Here is a 21,146-nt window from a genome sequence, read left to right on the forward strand (position 1 = left end):
CTTGGGTCTGCTGCATGCAAGGCAAACGCCCTACTGCTGTGCTATCTCTCCGGCCTCAGTGAGTTTTTAAAAATCACTAAGTTGGGGGCCCGGAGAGATAGCACAGCGGCGTTTGCCTTGCAAGCAGCCGATCCAGGACCAAAGGTGTTTGGTTCGAATCCTGGTGTTCCATATGGTCCCCCGTGCCTGCCAGGAGCTATTTCTGAGCAGACAGCCAGGAGTAACCCCTGAGCACCACCGGGTATGACCCAAAAACCAAAAAAGAAAAAAATCACTAAGTTGGGACTGGAATGATAACACAACAGTAGGGCATTTGCCTTGCACACTGATTTCTGAGTGCAGGGCCTGGAGGAACCCCTGAGCACCACCGGATATAACCCAAAAACAAAAATAAAACCACTAATTTATGGACTGGATAAAAGATAGAGTAGATATTGAAATAAAGACACTGGTAAAAAAAAAATGAGAAGATTTTTTGTTTTGTTTTGTTTTGTTTTATTTTGGAGGCCATACCTAGAAATGTTTGAAACTTACTTCTGGCTTTCCACATAGGAGGGGTGGGAGATGCTAAGGACTGAACCCAGTGCTTCTCAATTATTTTGTCATGCCCCCCTAGGAAGAAGAAAACATTTTTGCGCCCCCCCCCCGCACAACTGTAAATAGTATATTTATTAAAAAAAAACTTTAACCTGCAAAACAAAAGTATATAAAATAATTTGAGCTGATTTTTGTTTTGTTTTGTTTTTGGTCACACCCGGCGGTGCTCAGGGGTTACTCCTGGCTGTCTGCTCAGAAATAGCTCCTGGCAGACACAGGGGACCATATGGGACACCGGGATTTGAACCAATCACCTTTGGTCCTGGGTCGGCCGCTGTGCTATCTCTCCGGGCCCTGAGCTGATTTTTTTTTTTTTTTTTTGGTTTTTGGGTCACACCTGGCAGTGCTCAGGGGTTATTCCTGGCTCCAGGCTCAGAAATTGCTCCTGGCAGGCACAGGGGACCATATGGGGCGCCGGGATTCGAACCGATGACCTCCTGCATGAAAGGCAAACGCCTTACCTCCATGCTATCTCTCCGGCCCCCTGAGCTGATTTTTTTTTTTTTTTTTTTTTTTGGTTTTTGGGTCACACCCGGCATTGCTCAGGGGTTACTCCTGGCTGTCTGCTCAGAAATAGCTCCTGGCAGGCACGGGGGACCATATGGGACACCGGGATTCGAACCAACCACCTTTGGTCCTGGATCGGCCGTTTGCAAGGCAAACGCCGCTGATTTTTTAATCAGAGATGATGTCTGGATTAATGGCTACAACGAGCACGTTTTGCAATGCAGAGCTTTTTTTTTTTTTTTTTTGGCCACACCCGGTAACGCTCAGGGGTTACTCCTGGCTATGCACTCAGAAGTTGCTCCTGGCTTGGGGGACCATATGGGACACCGGGGGATCGAACCGCAGTCCGTCCAAGGCTAGCGCAGGCAAGGCAGGTGCACCTTACCTTTAGCGCCACCGCCCGGCCCCAATGCAGAGCTTTTTTTTTTTTTTTTTTTTTTTTGGTTTTTGGGCCACACCCTGTGACGCTCAGGGGTTACTCCTGGCTATGCGCTCAGAAGTTGCTCCTGGCTTCTTGGGGGACCATATGGGACGCCGGGGGATCGAACCGCGGTCCATCCTAGGCTAGCGCAGGCAAGGCTACTAGGTACCTTACCTCCAGCGCCACCGCCCGGCCCCTAATGCAGAGCTTTTTGAAGGGAGGTTTGAAGCATGACACAGCAACTCCCAGCTCCAAAGACATACAGAGACAGAAACACGGGACTTAGCTTGTTATGACAGTGTTTGCTAAGGTCAACGCGCCCCCCCTTTACAGAGCCTCGTGCCCCCTTGGGGGGCGCACCCCACTATTTGAGAAGCACTGGACTGAACCCAAGTCAGCTGCATGCAAGGCAAGCACCCTACTCACTCAACTAATAATTCTCTGGCCACAAAGACAAAAGTTTTACTTGAGTAACAGACACAGAAGGGCACCAAAGAATAAAAAGTTCTCTGGCCCCTAAGAAAGGAAAGTAGACATATATAACTAAAGACTTTACAGATTAGCTAATATAGAATAAAGAAAATTATTAAAGAATATTGAAGAGAAAGAAAATATTGAAAAGAAAGTGTCTCTGGCAAGGGTGAAAATGGAGTAAGAATTCTGCTAGTTTTCTGCTAGACAGGTAAAGGGAATAATGGGATATTGGGGCTGCCCACAGAGCACTGAGGGGTACTGGAAGCCAAGTTTCACAGGATATTCCACTATAACAGTTCTGCCAGGACCCATGAGAATCAACCTTCCAAATTCTCAACCTAGATGGATTCTAATTCTGAACACTCTAGCCTTAAGTGTGTTAATTACCTTAACATTAACTAACCATCTTTGTTTTTACAATAGAAAGTTAATAATAAAAATAAACACGTGTTTAATTTAGAGATGACAGAGTTGGGAAGTAGTGAGAACAGCATGGGGGCTGAGGCTAGATTTTGGGTGTCTGAGAGGAGAGTTCACTAGACCCTCCCTCTGGCCCCCAGTAGAGATTCGTCATCCAGATAAGTCTTGGGAAAGCAGTTCTCAAGACTCAAGTAAGACATTTAGAGTGAGGGATGCTCATAGCCCTCAGGGATCAGCCAGGGTCACTTCAGAGAGATCTCTCTCAGTCAAAACTGCCTCAGGTCTGTTTCAATCTGATTTCACTAGGATAAGGGACCAGAGACTGAGAGGTCCAGAGAGAAAGGAAGGAACCTAGCAGGCATTCATTAAAAACAAATCAAACCAAACAAAAAAGCCACCAAGAAACTTTTTTTAATGAATCTTTGTGCCTGTCCTGTCACTGTACAAGCCAATGAGAGTTTGGTGACACACAGTATCCAGCCCTGACAGTGGAGAAGCAGGAAAATATGTGGATCTGTTTCTAAGGGGGGAAATGACAGGCCCAAGTTTGCAAGGTTGGACAGAGAAGAAAATTGGTCCCTTACACGGAGCTGGACACAAGTCTGAGGTTCCAAGCCTGGGAGACTACAGCTAAGTGGCCTTGGCCCAGAGGAGATCCAATGGGCGAGGAAGCTCCATTTAGGAGGAAAGGCAGAGTTCCTCTGGATTCCTCTCTAGAGTTCAGTGTCATCAACGGGAAAAGTTTTCCACGTTGCCAAGCTGCCAGCCAGGGGCTGTCTCAAGCGAGGACTCGGAGGCCCGAATTTTACGCAGTGAAAGAGGTGGTGCCACCCGCTCCGTCCCCCGCCAGTCCCCCCGCAGCGGACTTCGCTGGGCTGTCTCTCTGCAGACGCCAGAAAAGCAGACACTCGGGGCACAGCCTCCAAACACCTCCCAGAAGGGGGCAGTGGCCAGAAGCACATTCGTAGGACTCAGGGAACCGCCCGGCGCCTTCAGGACTCCAAGCAGCATTCCAAGCGGGCGCAGAAAGAAGGTCCCGCAACACACCTCGGAAGGGCGCAGGCCAGGGGGCGCGGGGGTCTGCAACCCCCCTGACTTGGTGCGGGGGATGCATGAGAAATACCGAGGTGCACCCATAAATAATAAAGAAATCAGTGCTGTCCTCTGGGGGCGAAGTGGGGGCGGCCGTTCCTCCACCCCACCCGTTCGGAGGGTGACTCATTGGCCTCCAAACCAAACCAAACCAGGGCCTGCCCCTCCCTCCCGCGCCCGATGCCAGGCTAACCGGGCCGGCGGGGCGGGTGCTAAGGTGGGCTCCATCCCAGAGCCGAGCCTCGGGCTTGGGGCGGGCGGACAAGCCCCGGCGTGTCCCCGCGGGTGTCCCTGTTTACACAGAGCCCGGCAGCGAGGTGGGGGGCGGGTCCTGGACCCTTCTCCCGGCCGCCCCCCCCCCCAATCCCGCCCGGATCCAGGACCTGGGTTTGGGGAGAAAAAAAAAGAAAACAAGTCTGCAAAAATCAAAGCTCAGCCCGGCTCCTTATCTCCCCCCGCCGGCCGCCTGGCGGTCCCTGGCCTCCGCCTCTGGCAGAGGGGGTGAGGCAGCGTGACCTCGGGTCTAGGACCCCCCCCCCAAAAGCACCGGGCCTGAAACTGAGATAAAAGCCTCGGGGCCTAGCACCCCCCCAAAAGCATCGGGCCTGAAATTCTGAGGTAAAAGCCGAGTGGCATCTAGGATTCCCCCCAGCACTGGGCCTGAAATTCTGAGGCAAATATGAGTGGCCTCGGGGTCTAGCACCCCCAAACTGCACCGGCCTGAAATTCTGAGGTAAAAGCCTAGTAGTGACTTCGGGGTCTAGGACCCCCCCCCCCCGCATAGCACCGGGCCTGAAATTCCGAGGTAAATATGAGTGGCCTTGGGGTCGGTCTAGCACCCCCAAAAGCACAGGGCTTGAAATTCTGAGGTAAATATGAGTGACCTCGGGGTCTAGGACCCCCAAAGCACAGGGCCTGAAATTTTGAGGAAAAAAATGAGTGACTCAGGGTCTATGAACCCCAAAAGCAGCGGGCCTGAAATTCTGAGGTAAACATGAATGACCTCGGGGTCTAGCACCAAACAGAACTGGGCCTGAAATCCTGAGGTAAATATGAGTGACCTCGGGGTCTAGGACCCCCAAAGCACTGGTTCTGAAATTTTGAGGAAAAATGAGTGACTCAGGGTCTAGGAACCCCAAAAGCAGCGGGCCTGAAATTCTGAGGTAAAGGTGAATGACCTAGGGGTTTAGCACCAAACAGAACCGGGCCTGAAATTCTGAGGTTTATACGAGTGACCTCGGGGTCTAGGATCCCCAAAGCACTGGGCCTGGAATTCTGAGGTAAAAGCAGAGTGACTTCGGGGTCTAGGACCACCAGGACCCCACCAAACACCACTGGGCCTGAAAGTCTGAGGTAAACGCGAGTGGCCTCGGGGTCTAACACCCCCAAAAAGCACCGGTCCTGAAATTCTGAGGTTTATATGAGTGACCTCGGGGTCTAGGACCCCCAAAGCACTGGGCCTGAAATTCTGAGGTAAAAGCAAAGTCACTTCGGGGTCTAGGACCCCCAGGACCCCACCAAACACCACTGGGCCTGAAAGTCTGAGGTAAACGCGAGTGGCCTCGGGGTCTAGCACCCCCAAAAAGCACCGGTCCTGAAATTGTGAGGTAAAAGCCGAGTGACCTCGAGGTCTAGGACCCTTCCCTCTCAGCAGTGGCCCTCAAATTCTGAGGTCAATGCGAGTGACCTGGGGTCTAGCAACCCCCCCCAAACAGCACCGGGCCTGAAATCCTGAGGCAAATGTCTAGGACCCCCCCCAAAAAATAAACAGCACCAGGCCTGAAATTCTGAGGTAAAAGCCGAGCACCCCCCCTTGAGCCCCCCCACCCACACACAGCCCGGGAGCAAGGAGGAGCGAGGCGGGCCGAGAGGGCGCTGCACAGCAGCCAGCCCCGGGACCCTCACTCCCTCACTCCGCGCGCCGGCCGACGGCCACCCCCCCCCCCCCCAGGGCCGCGCGCCAAAGCGGCGCATGCGCAGTCCCGGCGTTGCCGCGTAGCTCTCCCCCTTTATTTTCCTGGCCCCGCCCCCTCCCCGGCCCCTCCCTCTTCCCTCCCGCCCCCTCTCCCCCCCCCCCCCCGCGGCACCCGGCCCGGGGAACCGTGATCGGAGCTCCAGGCCCGTGCACGGAGGAGGCGGCAACGAGGGGCGCCCCCCCCCGAGCTCCATCAGGCCCTCCGAAGCTCCCCCCACCCCACCCCCCCAGCCCGGTCCACGCCCCCCACCCCTACCCCGCCTCTTCCCAATTGTGCATTTTTGCAGCCGGAGGCGGCTCGGAGATGGGGCTGTGAGCTTCGCCCGGGGAGGGGGGGAAAACGAGGGGAGCAAGAGAGGGGAAAAAAAAAAAAGCTGGGGTGAAGGGAGAGGGGGTAAAGGGTTTGGATTGGGGGGGACTATCGGGGTGCAGCCCCTCATCAGCAGAACTCCAGCCTACGACGTCCCTGTAAAAAAAAAAAATCTCTGCCCAAGGAGAGGCTATAAGAATAGAAGAGGGAGGAAGGGAGAGGAGGGGGAAAAAGGGGGGACCCCCCAGTTGGGGGGCGGCGAGAAGTAGCAGCGTCCATCAGCTCACACCATGCTGACCCCGCTGCCTCTGCTCCTGCTGCCCCTGCTCTGGGCTCTGGTGGCGGCTGCAATCGAAGGTGAGTGAGATTCCGGCGGGGACCCCCCCCTCCACCTTGGACCCCTGAGGACACCCCACTTCCCAGCCCCCCTCCTGCGTTCTGCATGGGGAAGGGAGCCGCGGGAGGGGGTGCCTTTTGTTATCCCAGTCCAGCTGACACAGCAGCGGGGCCCTGCTGGGGGCGGGGATGGGGATGGGGGGGTCCTCTTTGGAAGATGGGGGGGACCCTGAGCAGAGGATGCTTCCAGGATCCTCACCCCCCTCCTTCAGCCCAAACAAAGACCAGAGAGAGGGGTCGGGAAGAGATGAGAGGAGTGCCCCCCCCCCTTTATTTTTTTTAGATCCTGGGATCTAGAGGCCTTCTCTTCCTATCTCTGATCCGGGAGGAGCGCCTCCGCCTCCCCTAAATCTTACACCCCCACCCCCCATCTGAATTGTGAAGGAATCTGGGTTTGCAAAGGTTGGGGTGTGGGGGGGAGAGAACAGCTTTTCAATCTGGACCCGGCAGCCGGGTCAAGGGTGCCTGCTGGGCAGAGGGCAGGCAGGCTGAGCAGGCTGCGGGTGGGGAGAGAGGGAGAGCCAGAGCCAGAACCGGGGAGGGCCCCCCCCCCCCCGTTTGGGTGTGGAATCTGGGCCCTTGGAGATCAGGCTTGGAGACCGACCAGTCCAGGATCCCCGTCTGTCCGCCTGGATTCTGAGCTAGGCACTTCCCCCTTCTCTGGGCCTCTGTCAGTAGCCTGGATAGGGTTGTGTTTGGGGGGTGATGGTGGAAGGAGCAGGCGATGCTGTGGTGACTTTGAATTTTCCTTCTTAATTCCTGGGAGCTTTGAGATGAACAAACGTCAGATGTCATCATTGGGAAAGGGACTGGAGAATATGGCCTGGAAGGCCGAGGTGGGAGGCTGGCTGCTTGCTCCAGACTTTCTGGCTTAATTACAGTTTGCATTGGAAGGAGAGTTGGAGGTTGGATGGGGCGTAAGGCTTTGCCCCCCCCCCCCCGATTTCCTTTTCACTTGATAAATGTGTTTAATCTCTTCTGTTTCTCCTCTCACCCTACATGCACACACACAAACACACTTTATGTACTGCAGTTAACATTCCGTTTTTTGGGAAAAGGTTGCCCTTTTCCCCCATTTTCAGTCAGCTATTTTGTGTTTTTGCTTTGAGTCATTGGTTCGAACCTTGCCTGAGGTTTGAACTGGGGTCATGGGCTTGGGTTGGGCTAGGCTGGTTCTCTGGTTTGAGAGGGGCAGGACTTCATCCCTTCCAGTCACTCATCCTCTTAGCCAGTGACAAAATTGGGGTTTTGTCATCAAGCACCCCTCCTCCAGCTTCTAGATTTTGCCAGGTTGAGATTGGAAAGTTTTCCTCTGAAACCAGATTATCTCTTTCTGCCCCCGCCCCCCCCCCCCATAACTAACTTTAATTGGAGGAAGGAGATAAAAGGGTCAGGAAGTAGAGTACCCACATAGTTTTAGTGACTTCAGTTATGCCACCTTGGGGAATGTCTTTCTGCATTAAAACCATTTACCTCAGTTGTCTTCCCAAAATTAAAGGAAGAGGGTATGTCCTGTCTTGTAGGTCTTCAGACCACTCTCCTTATGTATGCTCCTCCTTCCTGTTCTCAACTCTGTGATGGGGGAAGAAAAACTGAAGCAGAGATTTGGGTGCAGCAATTTCTAGGAAGGATTTCAAAGTTACTTTCAAGAGAAAGAGACTTTGGGCCAGAGTGATAGCACAGTGGGTTGTGCACTTGCCTTGCACATGGCAGACCTGGGTTTGATCTCCAGCATCCCATATGGTCCCCTCAGCACTGAGTGAAGAGCCAGGAATAATCCCTGAGTGTAGCTGGGTGTGACCCAAAACCAAAACAAAAATAAATTTTAAAAGAGAGAGAAAGTGATTTCTCAGAAGTCTCAGAATGGAGAGTGGATCGAGTTCAAGTTAGGATCTCTTAAGGTACAGAGCTGGAGAGGTTAGTCAGGAACACCCCCAGGCAGCTTTACCCTAGCTTCTAATAGCTCTTATTGCCACATCAAGTAAGTGTGGAAAATAGAAGAGAGGACTGGATTTATGCTTAAATATTTTCCCCTTCCCTTTCTTAAAATTGCTACCCAGTCCATACTTGTATGCTCCAAGAGAAGTAACCAAAACCCCTCTTCCCTAACAAACACCCTAATTTTTTTTACCTGGGTAATAGGAAGCACCTTTTTGGAGGTGGAAGGATGGATGTGCGTGAGATTGCACACTGTTGAAAAGTCAACTCTGCCCCATGGACTAGGGGATTCTCTGATCTTTGGCCGCATGATTTAGGCCCATGGACGTAGAGTTTTCCAGAGAATGAAAGTTCCTGGCACCAGCTAACTTGATCTAGCTTACCTTTAACCTCCCTTCTGCTGCCGTCACAAGCCTGGCTGCATTCCCTTCCTATGGAGCAATCCTAGTTACTTTCCTACCTCTGTTGTTTGAGCCTTTTACCAGGACCACTGTCTCTTTGGGGGAACAATGTCTTTCCCTACTAGTCGAGAAAATTCAGCATACTTGCTGCAGGATAAGATAGGAAAGTAGATGTGGGGAAAAGGAGGGAGGTTTGGGAGCCCAGAAGAGATGAAAACGTTTTGAGGGGCCGGGCGGTGGCGCTAAAGGTAAGGTGCCTGCCTTACCTGCGCTAGCCTAGGATGGACCGCGGTTCGATCCCCCGGTGTCCCATATGGTCCCCCAAGCCAGGAGCAACTTCTGAGCGCATAGCCAGGAGTAACCCCTGAGCGTCACCGGGTGTGGCCCAAAAACCAAAAAAAAAAAAAGAAAACGTTTTGAAGTGGAAAGGGCAGCCCTAGGCAGGAGAACCGGTTGATAGACTTCCTCCTGCAGAACACCCCCCCCCCAGCCCAGTGGTTACCAGTGAATTATTAGATAAGGGAGATGATCATAGTAAGTTATCAGGCTGAGGTGTCAAGCTCCTGGTACCCTAAGAGAAGTTATATTTCAGATTCCTTTTTCCCTGTGTTTAACTCAGATCCTTCTTTTTTTTCTTTTTGTTTTTGGGTCATACCCAGCAGCACTCAGGGGTTACTCCTGGCTACATTCAGAAATCACTCCTGGCAGGCTCGGGGGACCATATGGGATGCCGGGATTTGAACCAACGTCCTTCTGCATGCAAGGCAAATGTCTTACCTCTATGCTATCTTTCCAGCCTCTCAGATATTTCTCCTCTCCTCTTCCTCCTCCTTCTTTGATGTTTTCTTCTTCTTCTTCTTCTTCTTCTTCTTCTTCTTCTTCTTCTTCTTCTTCTTCTTCTTCCTCCTCCTCCTCCTCCTCCTCCCCCTCTTCCTCCTCTTCCTCCTCCTCCTTTTTCTTCTTTGATTTTTTGGTCCATATCTAGTGATGCTCAGGGGTTACTCCTGGCTACTCGCTCAGAAATTGCTCCTGACTAGGGAGACCATATGGGACTCCACTTGCAAGGCAAACGCCCTCTCGCTGTGCCCTTTCTTCTTTTTTTGGTTTTGGGGCTACACCCAGCAGTGCTCAGAGGTTCCTCCTGGCTTTGTGCTCAGGAATCACTCTGGCGGTGCTTGCAGGAACCAATGGGATGGCAGGGATTGTATTGAAGCAAGGTCGGCAGCATGCAAGGCAAACGCCCTCTCCTCTATGCTATTGCTTCAGCCCCTCAATTCATATCCTTGAACTTCATTCCTTATTCTCATTTCATGGTAGGGGTGAGGAAGACATTCTTTGGGATCAGATAGTTTGATGTTGAGGCTACCTCTCTCTCTCCTCTCTTGCCGCTTCTTCCACAAGTTGTTCTATGAATTTTTATATACTCTTTCCTCCTCCCTCTCATGGGCCTCCCAAGGATGTCAGCTGTAGCCTAGAGAATGCTCAACGCTGCCCCAGCCAGGTCGACAATTCTTCAAAATCCTGAGAAGATCTTACTTACTCTTGTCTTTCCGTTGTATTCTCACTTCTTTGCATACCAATCTCAAGCCTAGGACTCAGCATCCTACATTGGCCTCTGTGAGACCCCTTCTACCTCCTATAGACTCTCTAGCTTTCACATTTCCCAGTTTGGGGGTGGGGGACCTCATGGATACATCAGAATCTGGGTGCAACAGAATGGGACGGTTCAAGGATCCCAGATCTACTAGGGCTGAGTGCTTGCTTATAAGCATTGTGTCGCCACATCTCTGTGTGCTGACCGGGTTTTCAACCCCTTTAGCAGGATCCTGTATTGTTTGGAAAAGGAAGCAGTTGGCTCTGGAGTGCTTCCGGAGCATCGGCCCCAGGCAGCAGTATAAAACCTCCCTGGGAAAGAGGTGCAGCAAGAGGCATTTGTCCCTCTTATTCTGCCAAGGGGACTCAGAGTGTCTTTTTGGTCTGGCTTTCCTGATTTGAAGGGTTTCTGTCTTCCTTTCTCCCACTCTTGGAAGGAATTTGGGAATACCTTGAGCAGGAACCCTGTTCTGCTCACCCGGGGTTGCACATATGGAGGGATTCTGTCCCTCTGGCTTTGGATATAGGCTGCCTCACCCTGTTGTGTGTCTGGGGGTTGTTATTCTCCAGGTTCAGCCCAAGACAACTGTGTCGTTATCTTGGCAACTTCTGTGCTGAGGTCCTTCCGGTCTTTTTTGGCCTGCAGCTGCCATTGGTGTATACAGCCCTGGCACTCAGAACTTCAGCTTCTCATCCTCTTATTGTCCATCCTTGGCATGCCTCTGTCCTGTCTTTTGGTCTCTACCACCTGCTTTGTTTCTACCTGCCCCTTTTACCTCTCAGGCCATCCCCCTCTTTTCCCACCATGATCCCAGTTCCCATCTCACCATCTTAGAGTCCTACACCCCACCCAGGCTAGGCTTAGAATGTCCACTTTGGCAGTGAATGTTTCCCTTCCACTCTGTTCCAAGTTCCTCGCTCTTCCCGCCCTCCTCTGTCCCACACATTTTGGGAATGATTTTTGGAGAGAATATTCCTGGAAGAAGGGAACTTGATATCCCTTTGCGGGTTGAGGACTATGACGGGTAGAGGAGTTATTTCAGAGGGCAGGAGGGAGGTCCCCCCAACAGAATGTCCTCAGCACCAGGAGCCCAAGATCCAGAGAAGGTGTGGAGAGTGGACCAGGGGCCCTCAATCTGCCCTTCCCAGCCCCCTACAAGGTATAGGGGGCATGGTAGAGGCAAGAGGGAGGGCTTGCACATCCTGTGAGCAATAGGATGACCTCCTGAGACTTTTGAGGGGTCTAACTTTTCTTTGTGGGGAGAGGAAAGATGAACGGGAGGAACGGGAGGCCACTGTCCGGCTAATGTCCTGCTGAGTCAATATTGACTCAGGATGCAGTGGGGGAGCCTTCTGTGCCCCTGGCAGCCCAAGCCAGCCCATCTGTCTGTCGGTCCAGGCCGCAAAGCAGAGGCCCAGACTCAGGAATGACAAAAATGTGTCTGAGCCTCACCGAGCTGCAGAAAAGAGCCATCGGGTAACACCCAAAATACATAAAATTTAGTGAAAAACTCTCGGTTTGGGTCTGGGAGGCCCCTGCTCCCACACCCCATCTTTTGAAAGGTCAGATTCCTGCTGGCTGTGTCTCCCCACCCCCTCTTTACACCCCCTCCCTTAGATATATTATGTGGTTCCCTTTGAAAAACATGCCCCCTGTACCCGACATGACCCATCTTTCTCTCTCCTCTCTCTGTCTTCTTTCTCCTCTCTCTCTCTTTTTTATCTTTTTGTTTTTTGGGCCACACCCAGCCATGCTCAGGGATTACTCCTGGCTCTGCTCAGGAATCACTCCTGGCAGGCTCGGGGACCATGTGATATGCTGGGGATCGAAGCCAGGGTGGCTGCATGCAAGGCAAATGCCCTACCCTCTGTGCTATTGCTCCAGCCCCCCTCTTCTCTTTCTCCATTTCTCTATGTGTCCTTATCTCTCTCTGTCTCTGTTTTCCTCTCTCCTTTGTTCCTGGCCTGCTAAGCACCTGGCTCCTAGTCTTAGGAAGTACCACGGAGGCACTGCTCTTCTCTTCCTCACCCTCTCTGTTCCCTTGGGGGGACCAGGAATATGTCCCCTCTAGGATGAGAGAGTCCGCAGGTCCCATACTTGCCTGACTGCCTTTCTTCTCTGACCAGGCACTCTTGCCTTCCTTCCCAACCCTACCTCCAAGGTCCTAGAATGGGGTAGAAGAGGACAGCCAAGGCTAGAGCAGGCCAGTGGGGTTTGTGTTGTGTCTGGACACACACCCAGCTCTAACCTCCTAGCCTGGCTACAGCCTGGTGGCCCTGGGGGCCGTGGCTGGGCTGGGTGCCTGGGTGTGAGGGGGGGCAGGGGTATTGGCCAGAGTTAGCATGGCGGTCACATTCATCTTCAGGCAAAGCTGAGAACAGACGGCCCCTGTGTCCTGGACTTCTCTCTGCAACCTCGCTCCCTTGCTCTCCTCCCTCTCTAGTCCACGCTTCCTTGTCTCCCTCCTTTCTTTGCCCTCTCTGTCCCATAAGAGCAAGATCCCCCGGCTTCTCCACACCCCGCCTTCTCCAAGGAGTTCTGAAGGCCAAGAAGCATCTCCGTACCCCATTCCCACATAGAGTCCTTCTCCTCATTCCAGGGTCAGACCCAAACCTTCTTTCTGCCCTTTCCCTCTGCCACCACTTCATCTAGTCTCATCCTCATGTCTAAGGGGCTCATCACTTATTCAGTTGCTCATCACGCTCATCACTCTGTGCCTCAGTTTCCCTCTCAGTGAGATGAGGACCACCAGGCCACTCTCCTCATGGCCTGGTGAGGACCTGAAGGAAGGAAAATGCTTGGAGAATGCTTGGAGAAGCATGTCAGACGGTGACTGGCCCACAGTTACCAGGCTAATGATCTGTCTGCACACATCATCCGGAGGCTCCAGTTGTCAGGAGGAGCAAGAGCCCGAGCTGGAGACGGGAGGCTGGATGGGGGCTCAGGAGTCACTCCCAAATTTAGGGCTGTGTTGTTCCTTCCTAGAAGCTACAGCCCACGAGGGTGGGTTTTCTGGGTGCTGGCGTCAGAGAGAGGAGGTGCTCAGCTGAGGAGAGTGGGGTTGGCTGCAGGCTCTGGCTCTGAGCAGATTACAAGTTTCCTACCCCCACCCCCATGGCAGCTCCAGCCTCAGAGTGAGGCTTCCCTTGGCTGTGTAGACTGCCCCAAAGTAGGTTATTTGTTTCTTTCCTCCCCTCTTTCCCTGAAGGAAATCAAACACAGGCCTCAACCCTCAAATTCAAGATTCCTGGGTTTTTTTTCTCCACCACCTAACGCAGGACCCCTCCCCTCCCTGTCCCCCATTGATGGACCATCCTTGTGCTGCCCATGGATATGTGTGTACCCCCCCACACACACCCCCAGTCCCTCTGTGGGGCCTGAGGAGATGCTGCTGTGGGCAGGCCCCTGCCTCCCCTCCCCCTGTTCGCTGTAAGCACATCTGGTTTGTGAATCTCTCTCATTCCAGCTTTCCGAGTTTGCCAGCTGCTGTTTCCTCTGTGGAGTTCAGGCCAAAAATGGGGGTGGGGGACTGGAGCAGCGGGGGTGGCGGGGACGGACAGACAAAGTGAGGGCCAAAGGCTGGGAAGAGTGGCTGGGATACAGAATAGAGGGGGATGTGGAGTGACCAACCGGTGACCTCAGGCCTGGGCTCTGAGTGCTGCCCTGGGGAGGAGTGGGGGTATGGACCAAGTCCAGGTGTGTGTGGGGGCAGTTGTGAGGAAGGCTACATGGGGCAGTTTCTGGGCTCCAAACTGCCCATATGCCTCAAGTTCCATTCCAGCCCCCGCAGCTCCCCCAGCCGGTGGTGGCTCCTGGTGGCCAGGGGAAGAGGCAGCCAGGGGAAGAGGACTGTTCCCCGAATGCTAACGAGGCTGGCTGCGCTTCCCTGGGAAGACCTCACAGCTGGCCCAGCGGGCAATGAACTCAGCATTATCCACCTCCTCAAGGGGCCTTTATTCCCTGCTCAGGGGGGGTCTGGGAGGGGGACTTTCGGGGGGCCTACCCGGGCCATCCTTGATGTATTTCCTGAACTCAACTCTCTTTCTGGCCTGGGGCCTGAGTGCACCCCCTGTGCCAGAGATGAGGGTCAGGGAGGAAGGGCAGCCTCGCCCTTCCTCAGGCCCTGTTCCATCCTGCTCTTAACCCCAGTCTGTGAGGAACCCCAGTTCCTCCTCACTATTGCATTCTGGGAGAGCCACAGTCTTCTGAGGGTGGCTGTGACTCCAAGGGTCCACCTGAGCGGCTCCTCCCTGGCACTCATGTCTTGTGTTGGGGAAACAGCCCAGAGAAAGCAATGGAGGGTGAGGGAGAATCCAGCCCCAGTAGGGAGGGTCTCAGGGGGCTCTCTTTCCGAGGAGGTCAAAAGGATGGATTTGGAGCACCAGTTCCCAAGAGTCCTGTTCAGGACTAGGGAGGTAGGACTCAGAAGCTTAGTCAGCTGGACAGGCTCGCCCTGGTTTTGTCATCTGCCTGCTGTGAGCCCTCTCCCCGAGGTATAGTTTTCCTGTGAGAATGGGCTTGAGCAGGACCTGCTTCGTCATACTGTGAGAGGATTAAGTCAGAGGGCTCAGGGAAGGAGCTACTTTACCAGTTCTGGGCTAGGCCAGCACTTACAGTAATGGCTGGTGTATGCATTTAGTTTGAACATTCCTTAAAGGAATCTGAGAGTTGGGTGTGAGGTAGGAACGGGAAGCTAGGCCAGCAAAGAGCACAACAGTTAAGGTGCATGCCTGGCCAGCTCCCTGGCCAGGTTCACTTGCTGGACACAGAGTTCTCATCATTGCCTGGTGCAGCCCTGCAGGCTTTGATATCACTGGGACACACTACTGAGGTAGCCCCAGTATCCCTAGTATTGTGGAACCCAAGCAGCAGCATCCTCATGCGGTTGCATTGACCTCATGGCCAGACTGGCTGAGAATTGCCAGGTCCAGTGGGTTTCCTGGCCTTCCTGAGAGTCTCTCCTATCTCCTCCCCCACCAACAGGTGGGAGCTGAGGATATGGTGTAAAGCAGGCTTGGAGAGGGACTTTGGTTGAACAGAAACTAGCTCCTTCTCTGACCAGACAGTTGTCCCCTGACTGCAGCTCTACCCCCACTCATCTCGAGCCCCCTCCACCACCCCTTTTGCTGAAGGATTTGCCCATGCCTCAGCAACCCTAGCTCCCAGAGGCTGTGTCTTAGGAGATGGAGGAGGAAGCTAGGTTCGCCTTACCTTTCCCAGCCCCACCCTGCCTCACCCTGCCTTGCCCTTCTGTCCCTCTGTTGATAGTCTCCAAGCCACGGCAGAGTTCCCAGCAGGGGGCCAAGTGGTTAAGGCTTGTCCACGTGAAAGTTTTCATGACCAGGTGTGTCATAATTAAGAGGAGGAATGGGAAGTTTAGAAGCTCAAATTTTCTAGAGTGAATGAAAGGTGTCCTCAGTTAACCTCTAGGGTCTTAGAAAACTTGGATTTTTTTTTTTTTTTTTTTTTTGTGGTTTTTTGGGTCACACCCGGCAGTGCTCAGGGGTTATTCCTGGCTCCAGGCTCAGAAATTGCTCCTGGCAGGCACGGGGGACCATATGGGACACCGGGATTTGAACTGATGACCTCCTGCATGAAAGGCAACCGCCTTACCTCCATGCTATCTCTCCGGCCCCAGAAACTTGGCAAAACACTTTATTCAAGTAATGTCTTTGAGTTGAGTATTGGCTAGGATTCTCTCAACAATCTTATTTATAACGAAATTATGAACAAAGTGACCTTATTCCCAGGGCCTGCCGGGAAGACCATGTCAAAGTGTAAACGCTCCATCCTCTGTTTTCTGGTTTGGTTTTGGTTTGGTATTTGGACCACAATGACCCCGGCAGCATCGGTGCTCAGGGCTAGCTGTCTTAATGGCTTGCTCTCAGCCATTCATGGCTCAAAACCAGGCCACCTGCTTGCAATGCATGTGTTCAGCCCGTCCTTCTTGCCCATTCTCAGTTAGCAAATCTGAGGGACTGAAGGCAGTCAGGAAAGGGGCACAGCACTGACCCTGAGGACTGTTGGAGGGGCTCACTGGACAAGTAGGAGAGGCAGTAGAATGTGCCCCAGCTCTTCTGCCTCCCACCTTGGGTACACTGTCTTTTTGCAGGGAGGCCCAATCCTGCTTCCTCAGGCCCAGGGAAGGTGCTTTAGAGTCTAGGCCAGAGGAGGAAGAGGTGACCCAGGGAACTTTGGGCCCACAGAGTTGAACTCTCCCTTAATCACACTTCAATTTCTTTCCTGGCTCCAGCCCCTAAGACATGTAGCCCCAAGCAGTTTGCCTGCAGAGACCAGATCACCTGTATCTCCAAGGGCTGGCGTTGTGACGGGGAGCGGGACTGCCCCGATGGCTCAGATGAGGCACCTGAGATCTGTAAGTAGCTCCCATTTTTTGCCCCACTCTACCCGTCTCTTTCTTTTTTTGGGGGGGGGGAGGGTACACCCGGCAGTGCTCAGGGGTTACTCCTGGCTATCTGCTCACTCCTGGCAGGTACTGGGGACCAAATGGGACGCCGGGATTCAAAACAACCACCTTAGGTCCTGGATTGGCTGCTTGCAAGGCAAATGCCCTGTGCTATCTCTCCAGCCCCCACCCATCTCTTTTTGACTTGGGGTAGTTTGGGATGAGGACAGCGGGAGCTCTGGCCTGGCGTGGACCTTGCTCTGGAATTGTTGTCCCTGATACAGCTAAAACGGCCCACCCTCTTTTCCCGATTTCCCAATGCCCAGCCTGTTGCCTATGTTCTCAGAAATGGCGCAGAGCATGTCGAAGTCTTCCCTGGCCTCTGCAGCCCTTCACTTGCCACACAGCTCTGCCAGGCACCCCTTCCTTTCAGTGTGGCCCTCTGTCTCCCACCCCTGGCCCTTGAGAGATGCCCCCAAATCTTGCTGGGTCCCTTGATTTTTCCTCAAGCTCCCAGGCTAAAGGCTATTGGCACTTGTTGGGTCTTTACTGGAGGCCCCACCCCACCCCTTTCCCGACACCCCGCCTTCCTCTGCCCCCAGTAAGTGGTGTAATCAGAGGCAGCTGTTTAAACTGGGAGAAAGGTCCCCGCCCAGCCTGTACCCTGCAGGGTGGGGGTGCAGAGGACTACTCTGGCGGGACCCCAGAGCCCTGGGTAGCTGGCAGCCTTCTGGGGTCTCCAGTTCCATTCTCTGCTCCTGTGGCCATTCAGGGCCCGGAGCAAGGCCTCCCTGCATGCTCAGGTCTGTCTCTTTTCTCTTCCTTGGACTGGTCCTGCTGCTGCCCTGGCCCTGGCCTTACGCCCCCACCCATAATTATCAGGGGTAATTTTAGGGCCTAGGGCCGGAAAAGGAGCCATTAGTTCTCTCTGGCTCACCCCCATGTGTTGCCTTGCAGGGCCAGGGGCCAAGATGTCTCATATAGTGATGGGGGTGGGAGGGCTGGATTGTCTTTCTTTCTTCTCCCTCTTTTGAACCCTGATGCTTGCTTGGGGTTTGGGTACAGAAAGCCTTGCAGATGGGTCTGAGTTTGGTGCTTTTGTCCATTTTTCTTTACTTTGATGCAAACCCCACCTCGTCCACACCCACGCACTGTGCCCACTCACACTCTCCTCCTAGCACCGAGTCCCCCGCCCCTTCAACACACATACTAAGGCAGATGCCAGCGAGGACACTTCGTACAGTGTCAGAGTCAGCCCTCAGCCAGGGCCACGGGAACAACCCACACGTGGACAGACACCTGACACACCCGCACTGTCCCAGACTCACTCCAGAAGGACATGACAAAGCACTGATGGTGCCCCAGCCGTGGCCCCACCCCATGCTCCCCACCCCCAGCCTGTGTACTCTGACCCCCACTCAAGTACTTGTTCATAGATGAACTCATGAACTCTGATGTCTGCACTTGTACGTCCTTCCAAACTTGGGAGCTTTAGGCAGTGGAGTCTCTCTGCTCTGGTGTGGTCAGCTTCCTAGCCCAAGGGGCCTCTTTAAGATCCCCGAAGATAACTTCCTTTTCCAGTGCATCTTCGTGGGCAATAAAGAAAGAACCAGAGACATTACCAGTGGATCACAACCTTTGATCCCCTACTTCTTTCCATTAGGCAAGCTGGTTTGGATGACGATTGAGAATGATTTCTTCAACAGAAATAGAATACAAGCATTATATGGCAATTTTTTGAGTAGCCAGGTTCAGAAAGTTAAAAAATAATCAGCATAGGGCCAAGAAGATCGCTCAGAAGGCTAGAACATGTGCTTTTGCACACAGGAGACCCAGATTTCATACCTGGTGCCATATGCTCTTTGGAGCACCATTGAGAACAGCACAGAGCCAAGAGTATTTGGTGTGACTCAGAAACAAATTTTAAATCAGATAAAATTGATTTCTTTTTCCTCACTGCATCCAAAAATATTTACATTTCATATTATTATCCATGGGCTGGAGAGATAGTATAGTAGGTAGGGTATTTGCTTTGCATGCAACCAACCCAGGTTTGATCCCTGGTGCCCTATATGGTTCCCTGAGTCCTATAAGGAGTGACCCCTGAGCACAGAGCCAGGAGGAAAGTTTCCGTGTAGCTGGGTATGGACCAAAAGCAAAAAGAAATTCAGAGGCCATAGTGATAGTGGGAAAGGCGCTTGCCTTGCACTTGGCAACCAACCCAGGTTTATTCCTCAGCACCATGTATTGTTCCCTGAGCTCATCAGAAGTGGTCCCTGAATGCACAGCCAGGAGTAAACCCTGAGCATTACTGGGAGTGGCCCCAAAACAGAACAAAACAAACAGAAAGTCAAAAGTGTATTTCATACTTAGAGTGGTAGCAAGTTGCATGTAGGTTCAGTAGCTGCAGGTGCTGGTACTATGTAGTGGACAGGCAGTTCTAGAAGACTTGGTCCAGCTCTCAACCTCAGTCTTTGTGCTTTGTTGTGGGAGAGACAGCTCACCCAAACCTTCTCCTCGAACCTCTGCGTGTGCTGTGTGAGGAATACTAAGGTGCTAGGAACCAGGGGCTGGGGTGTCTGGATCTTGGGCTCTTCTTTTTCCTCCCTCCCTCCTTCCCTTCCTCCACTTCCCTTCCTCCCTCTTTCCCTCCCTCCTCCCTCCCTCCCTTCTTCTTCCCTCCCTCCCTCTCTCCCTCCCTCCCTTCTTTCCTACCTGTTTTGGTGTCAAACCTTCAAAGTGCTCAGGAATTACTGCACTCAGGAATTACTCCTGGGTTGGTCACTTGCAAAGCCTTGGGTTCATGACAGCTGAAACTTATTTTTTCTTCCTCTGACTGCTCCCAGAGTGAATGACACTTGGGGATAACATGGAAGGACTTGAGGAAGAAGAATAACTAGTCACAGAGGCTTCCTGAGATAGAAAATATTCTTATGTGTGGGCGAGGGAGAGAAAACAAGGGCCTGAAGCATCAGCCTAGCCTGCTCGAGGTCCAGTTTGATCTCCAATTCCCCCACTCCCCACAACCCTAAGTGTGATCCTGGTGGCCCTCAGCATCACCAGGTCTGAGTAGCTCTGCAGTGAGTACTGAACCGTAGTGCCTTGGGTCCCCAGCACTGTGAGGGAGGTCCCTATAAAAAACACAGAGATGTGAAGTCAGTCCCAATCTGTTTCTCAGCCACAGTGAATAGCTTCCGAGACACCACTTATAGCCAACCTCGGCATATCACCTTTTCTTCTGCCCAGGTCCACAGAGCAAGGCTCAGCGATGTCAGCCCAATGAACACAACTGCCTGGGCACTGAGCTGTGTATCCCCATGTCCCACCTCTGCAATGGAGTCCAGGACTGCATGGATGGTTCAGATGAGGGGTCCCACTGCCGAGGTAAGAGCTGGTCCACCTCTGCTGTCCCAAGTGAGCTCTCAGCTGAGCTCCTGCAGGGACAGCCCATCAGTGAGATGCTCCCCTCACCCTGCACGGAGTGGTCGCTGGAGAATGATGTAAACAAGGGCTCCTTTGGCTTGGAGCTTGCTCAGGAGCCTTCTGGGCTTCTGTCCATACAGGCTGGCCAGACACATCTTACATCTTGCTTTCTGTGGGGATGTGCACAAGTCAGACTGTCTCCAGATCCCAGTTTCTTACCTGTAAAATGAGAGTGTTACACTGGGCCAATGTTTTCATGCCTTTTTTGTTTATCTCTTTAAACAAATAGAATAATTAGATCCTTTCTTTAAACATTTTTTGGTGGTTATTGTTTATTTTTTATCAACTCCTGGCAAAGCTCAGGGGTCCATGGAGCAGCAAGGATGAAGCCCAGGTCTCCCGAGCTCTGGCCAATTGAGCTATTTCCTGGCCCTCCCATATTTTTTTCCGTTAAACCTGAATGTCAGCAAAGGACAGGACAGATACTGTGACAGCATCTGTAGGGCTGGTTTTTTTTCATCTCCCTCCCGTGTCAATCTCCCAGAATCTTTGAATACACTAAAACATTTTGTTGTGGTTATCGTTTTGTTTTTGGACCACACCTGGTTTTGCTCAGGGGTTACTCCTGGCTCTGTGCTCAAGGATCACTTCTGGTAGATTCGGGGAACCATATGGATACCAGATATCAAATCCATTTCAGCTGTGTGCAAGGCAAGCGCCCCACCCACTGTATTATCCTGCCAACTTGAATACTCTTAAATTTGGGGGGTTTTGTTGTTGTTGTTGTTGTTGTTTTGTTTGGTTTTGGTTTTGGTTTTTGGGCCACTCCCAGCGGTGCTCAGGGGTTACTCCTGGCTGTCTGCTCAGAAATAGCTCCCGGCAGGCACGGGGGACCATATGGGACACCGGGATTTGAACCAACCACCTTTGGTCCTGGATCGGCTGCTTGCAAGGCAAACGCCACTGTACTATCTCTCCGGGCCCTGTTGTTGTTTTTTGAGCCACGCCCGGTGGTGCTCAGGGTTTACTCCTGGCTCTACACTCAGAAACTGCTTCTGGCAGTCTCGGGGGGACTATATGGGATGCCGGGAATCGAATCAGGGTCCGTCCTGGATTGGCCATGTGCAAGGCAAACCCTTACTCCTGTGCTATCGCTCTGGCTCACTGAAGTTTTTCTGATGCAACAGTCACC

The 21,146-nt window shown here is 52.8% G+C and overlaps 1 protein-coding gene across 1 annotated transcript in view; it reads left to right on the plus strand.

The window, feature by feature from the left end:
- Window positions 1-5,982: 5,982 nt before the first annotated feature.
- LRP1 (LDL receptor related protein 1) overlaps window positions 5,983-21,146 on the plus strand; it is an 88,110-nt gene continuing 72,946 nt past the window's right edge. Inside the window, exons 1-3 of the mRNA XM_049783052.1 lie at window positions 5,983-6,153; window positions 16,379-16,501; window positions 19,778-19,915. Coding sequence (XP_049639009.1) covers window positions 6,087-6,153; window positions 16,379-16,501; window positions 19,778-19,915 — 328 coding nt within the window. The 5' untranslated portion in view covers window positions 5,983-6,086. The remainder of the gene's footprint in view (window positions 6,154-16,378; window positions 16,502-19,777; window positions 19,916-21,146) is intronic.

Source organism: Suncus etruscus, chromosome 11 (genome assembly GCF_024139225.1).
Source record: "Suncus etruscus isolate mSunEtr1 chromosome 11, mSunEtr1.pri.cur, whole genome shotgun sequence".
Lineage (NCBI taxonomy): Eukaryota > Metazoa > Chordata > Mammalia > Eulipotyphla > Soricidae > Suncus > Suncus etruscus.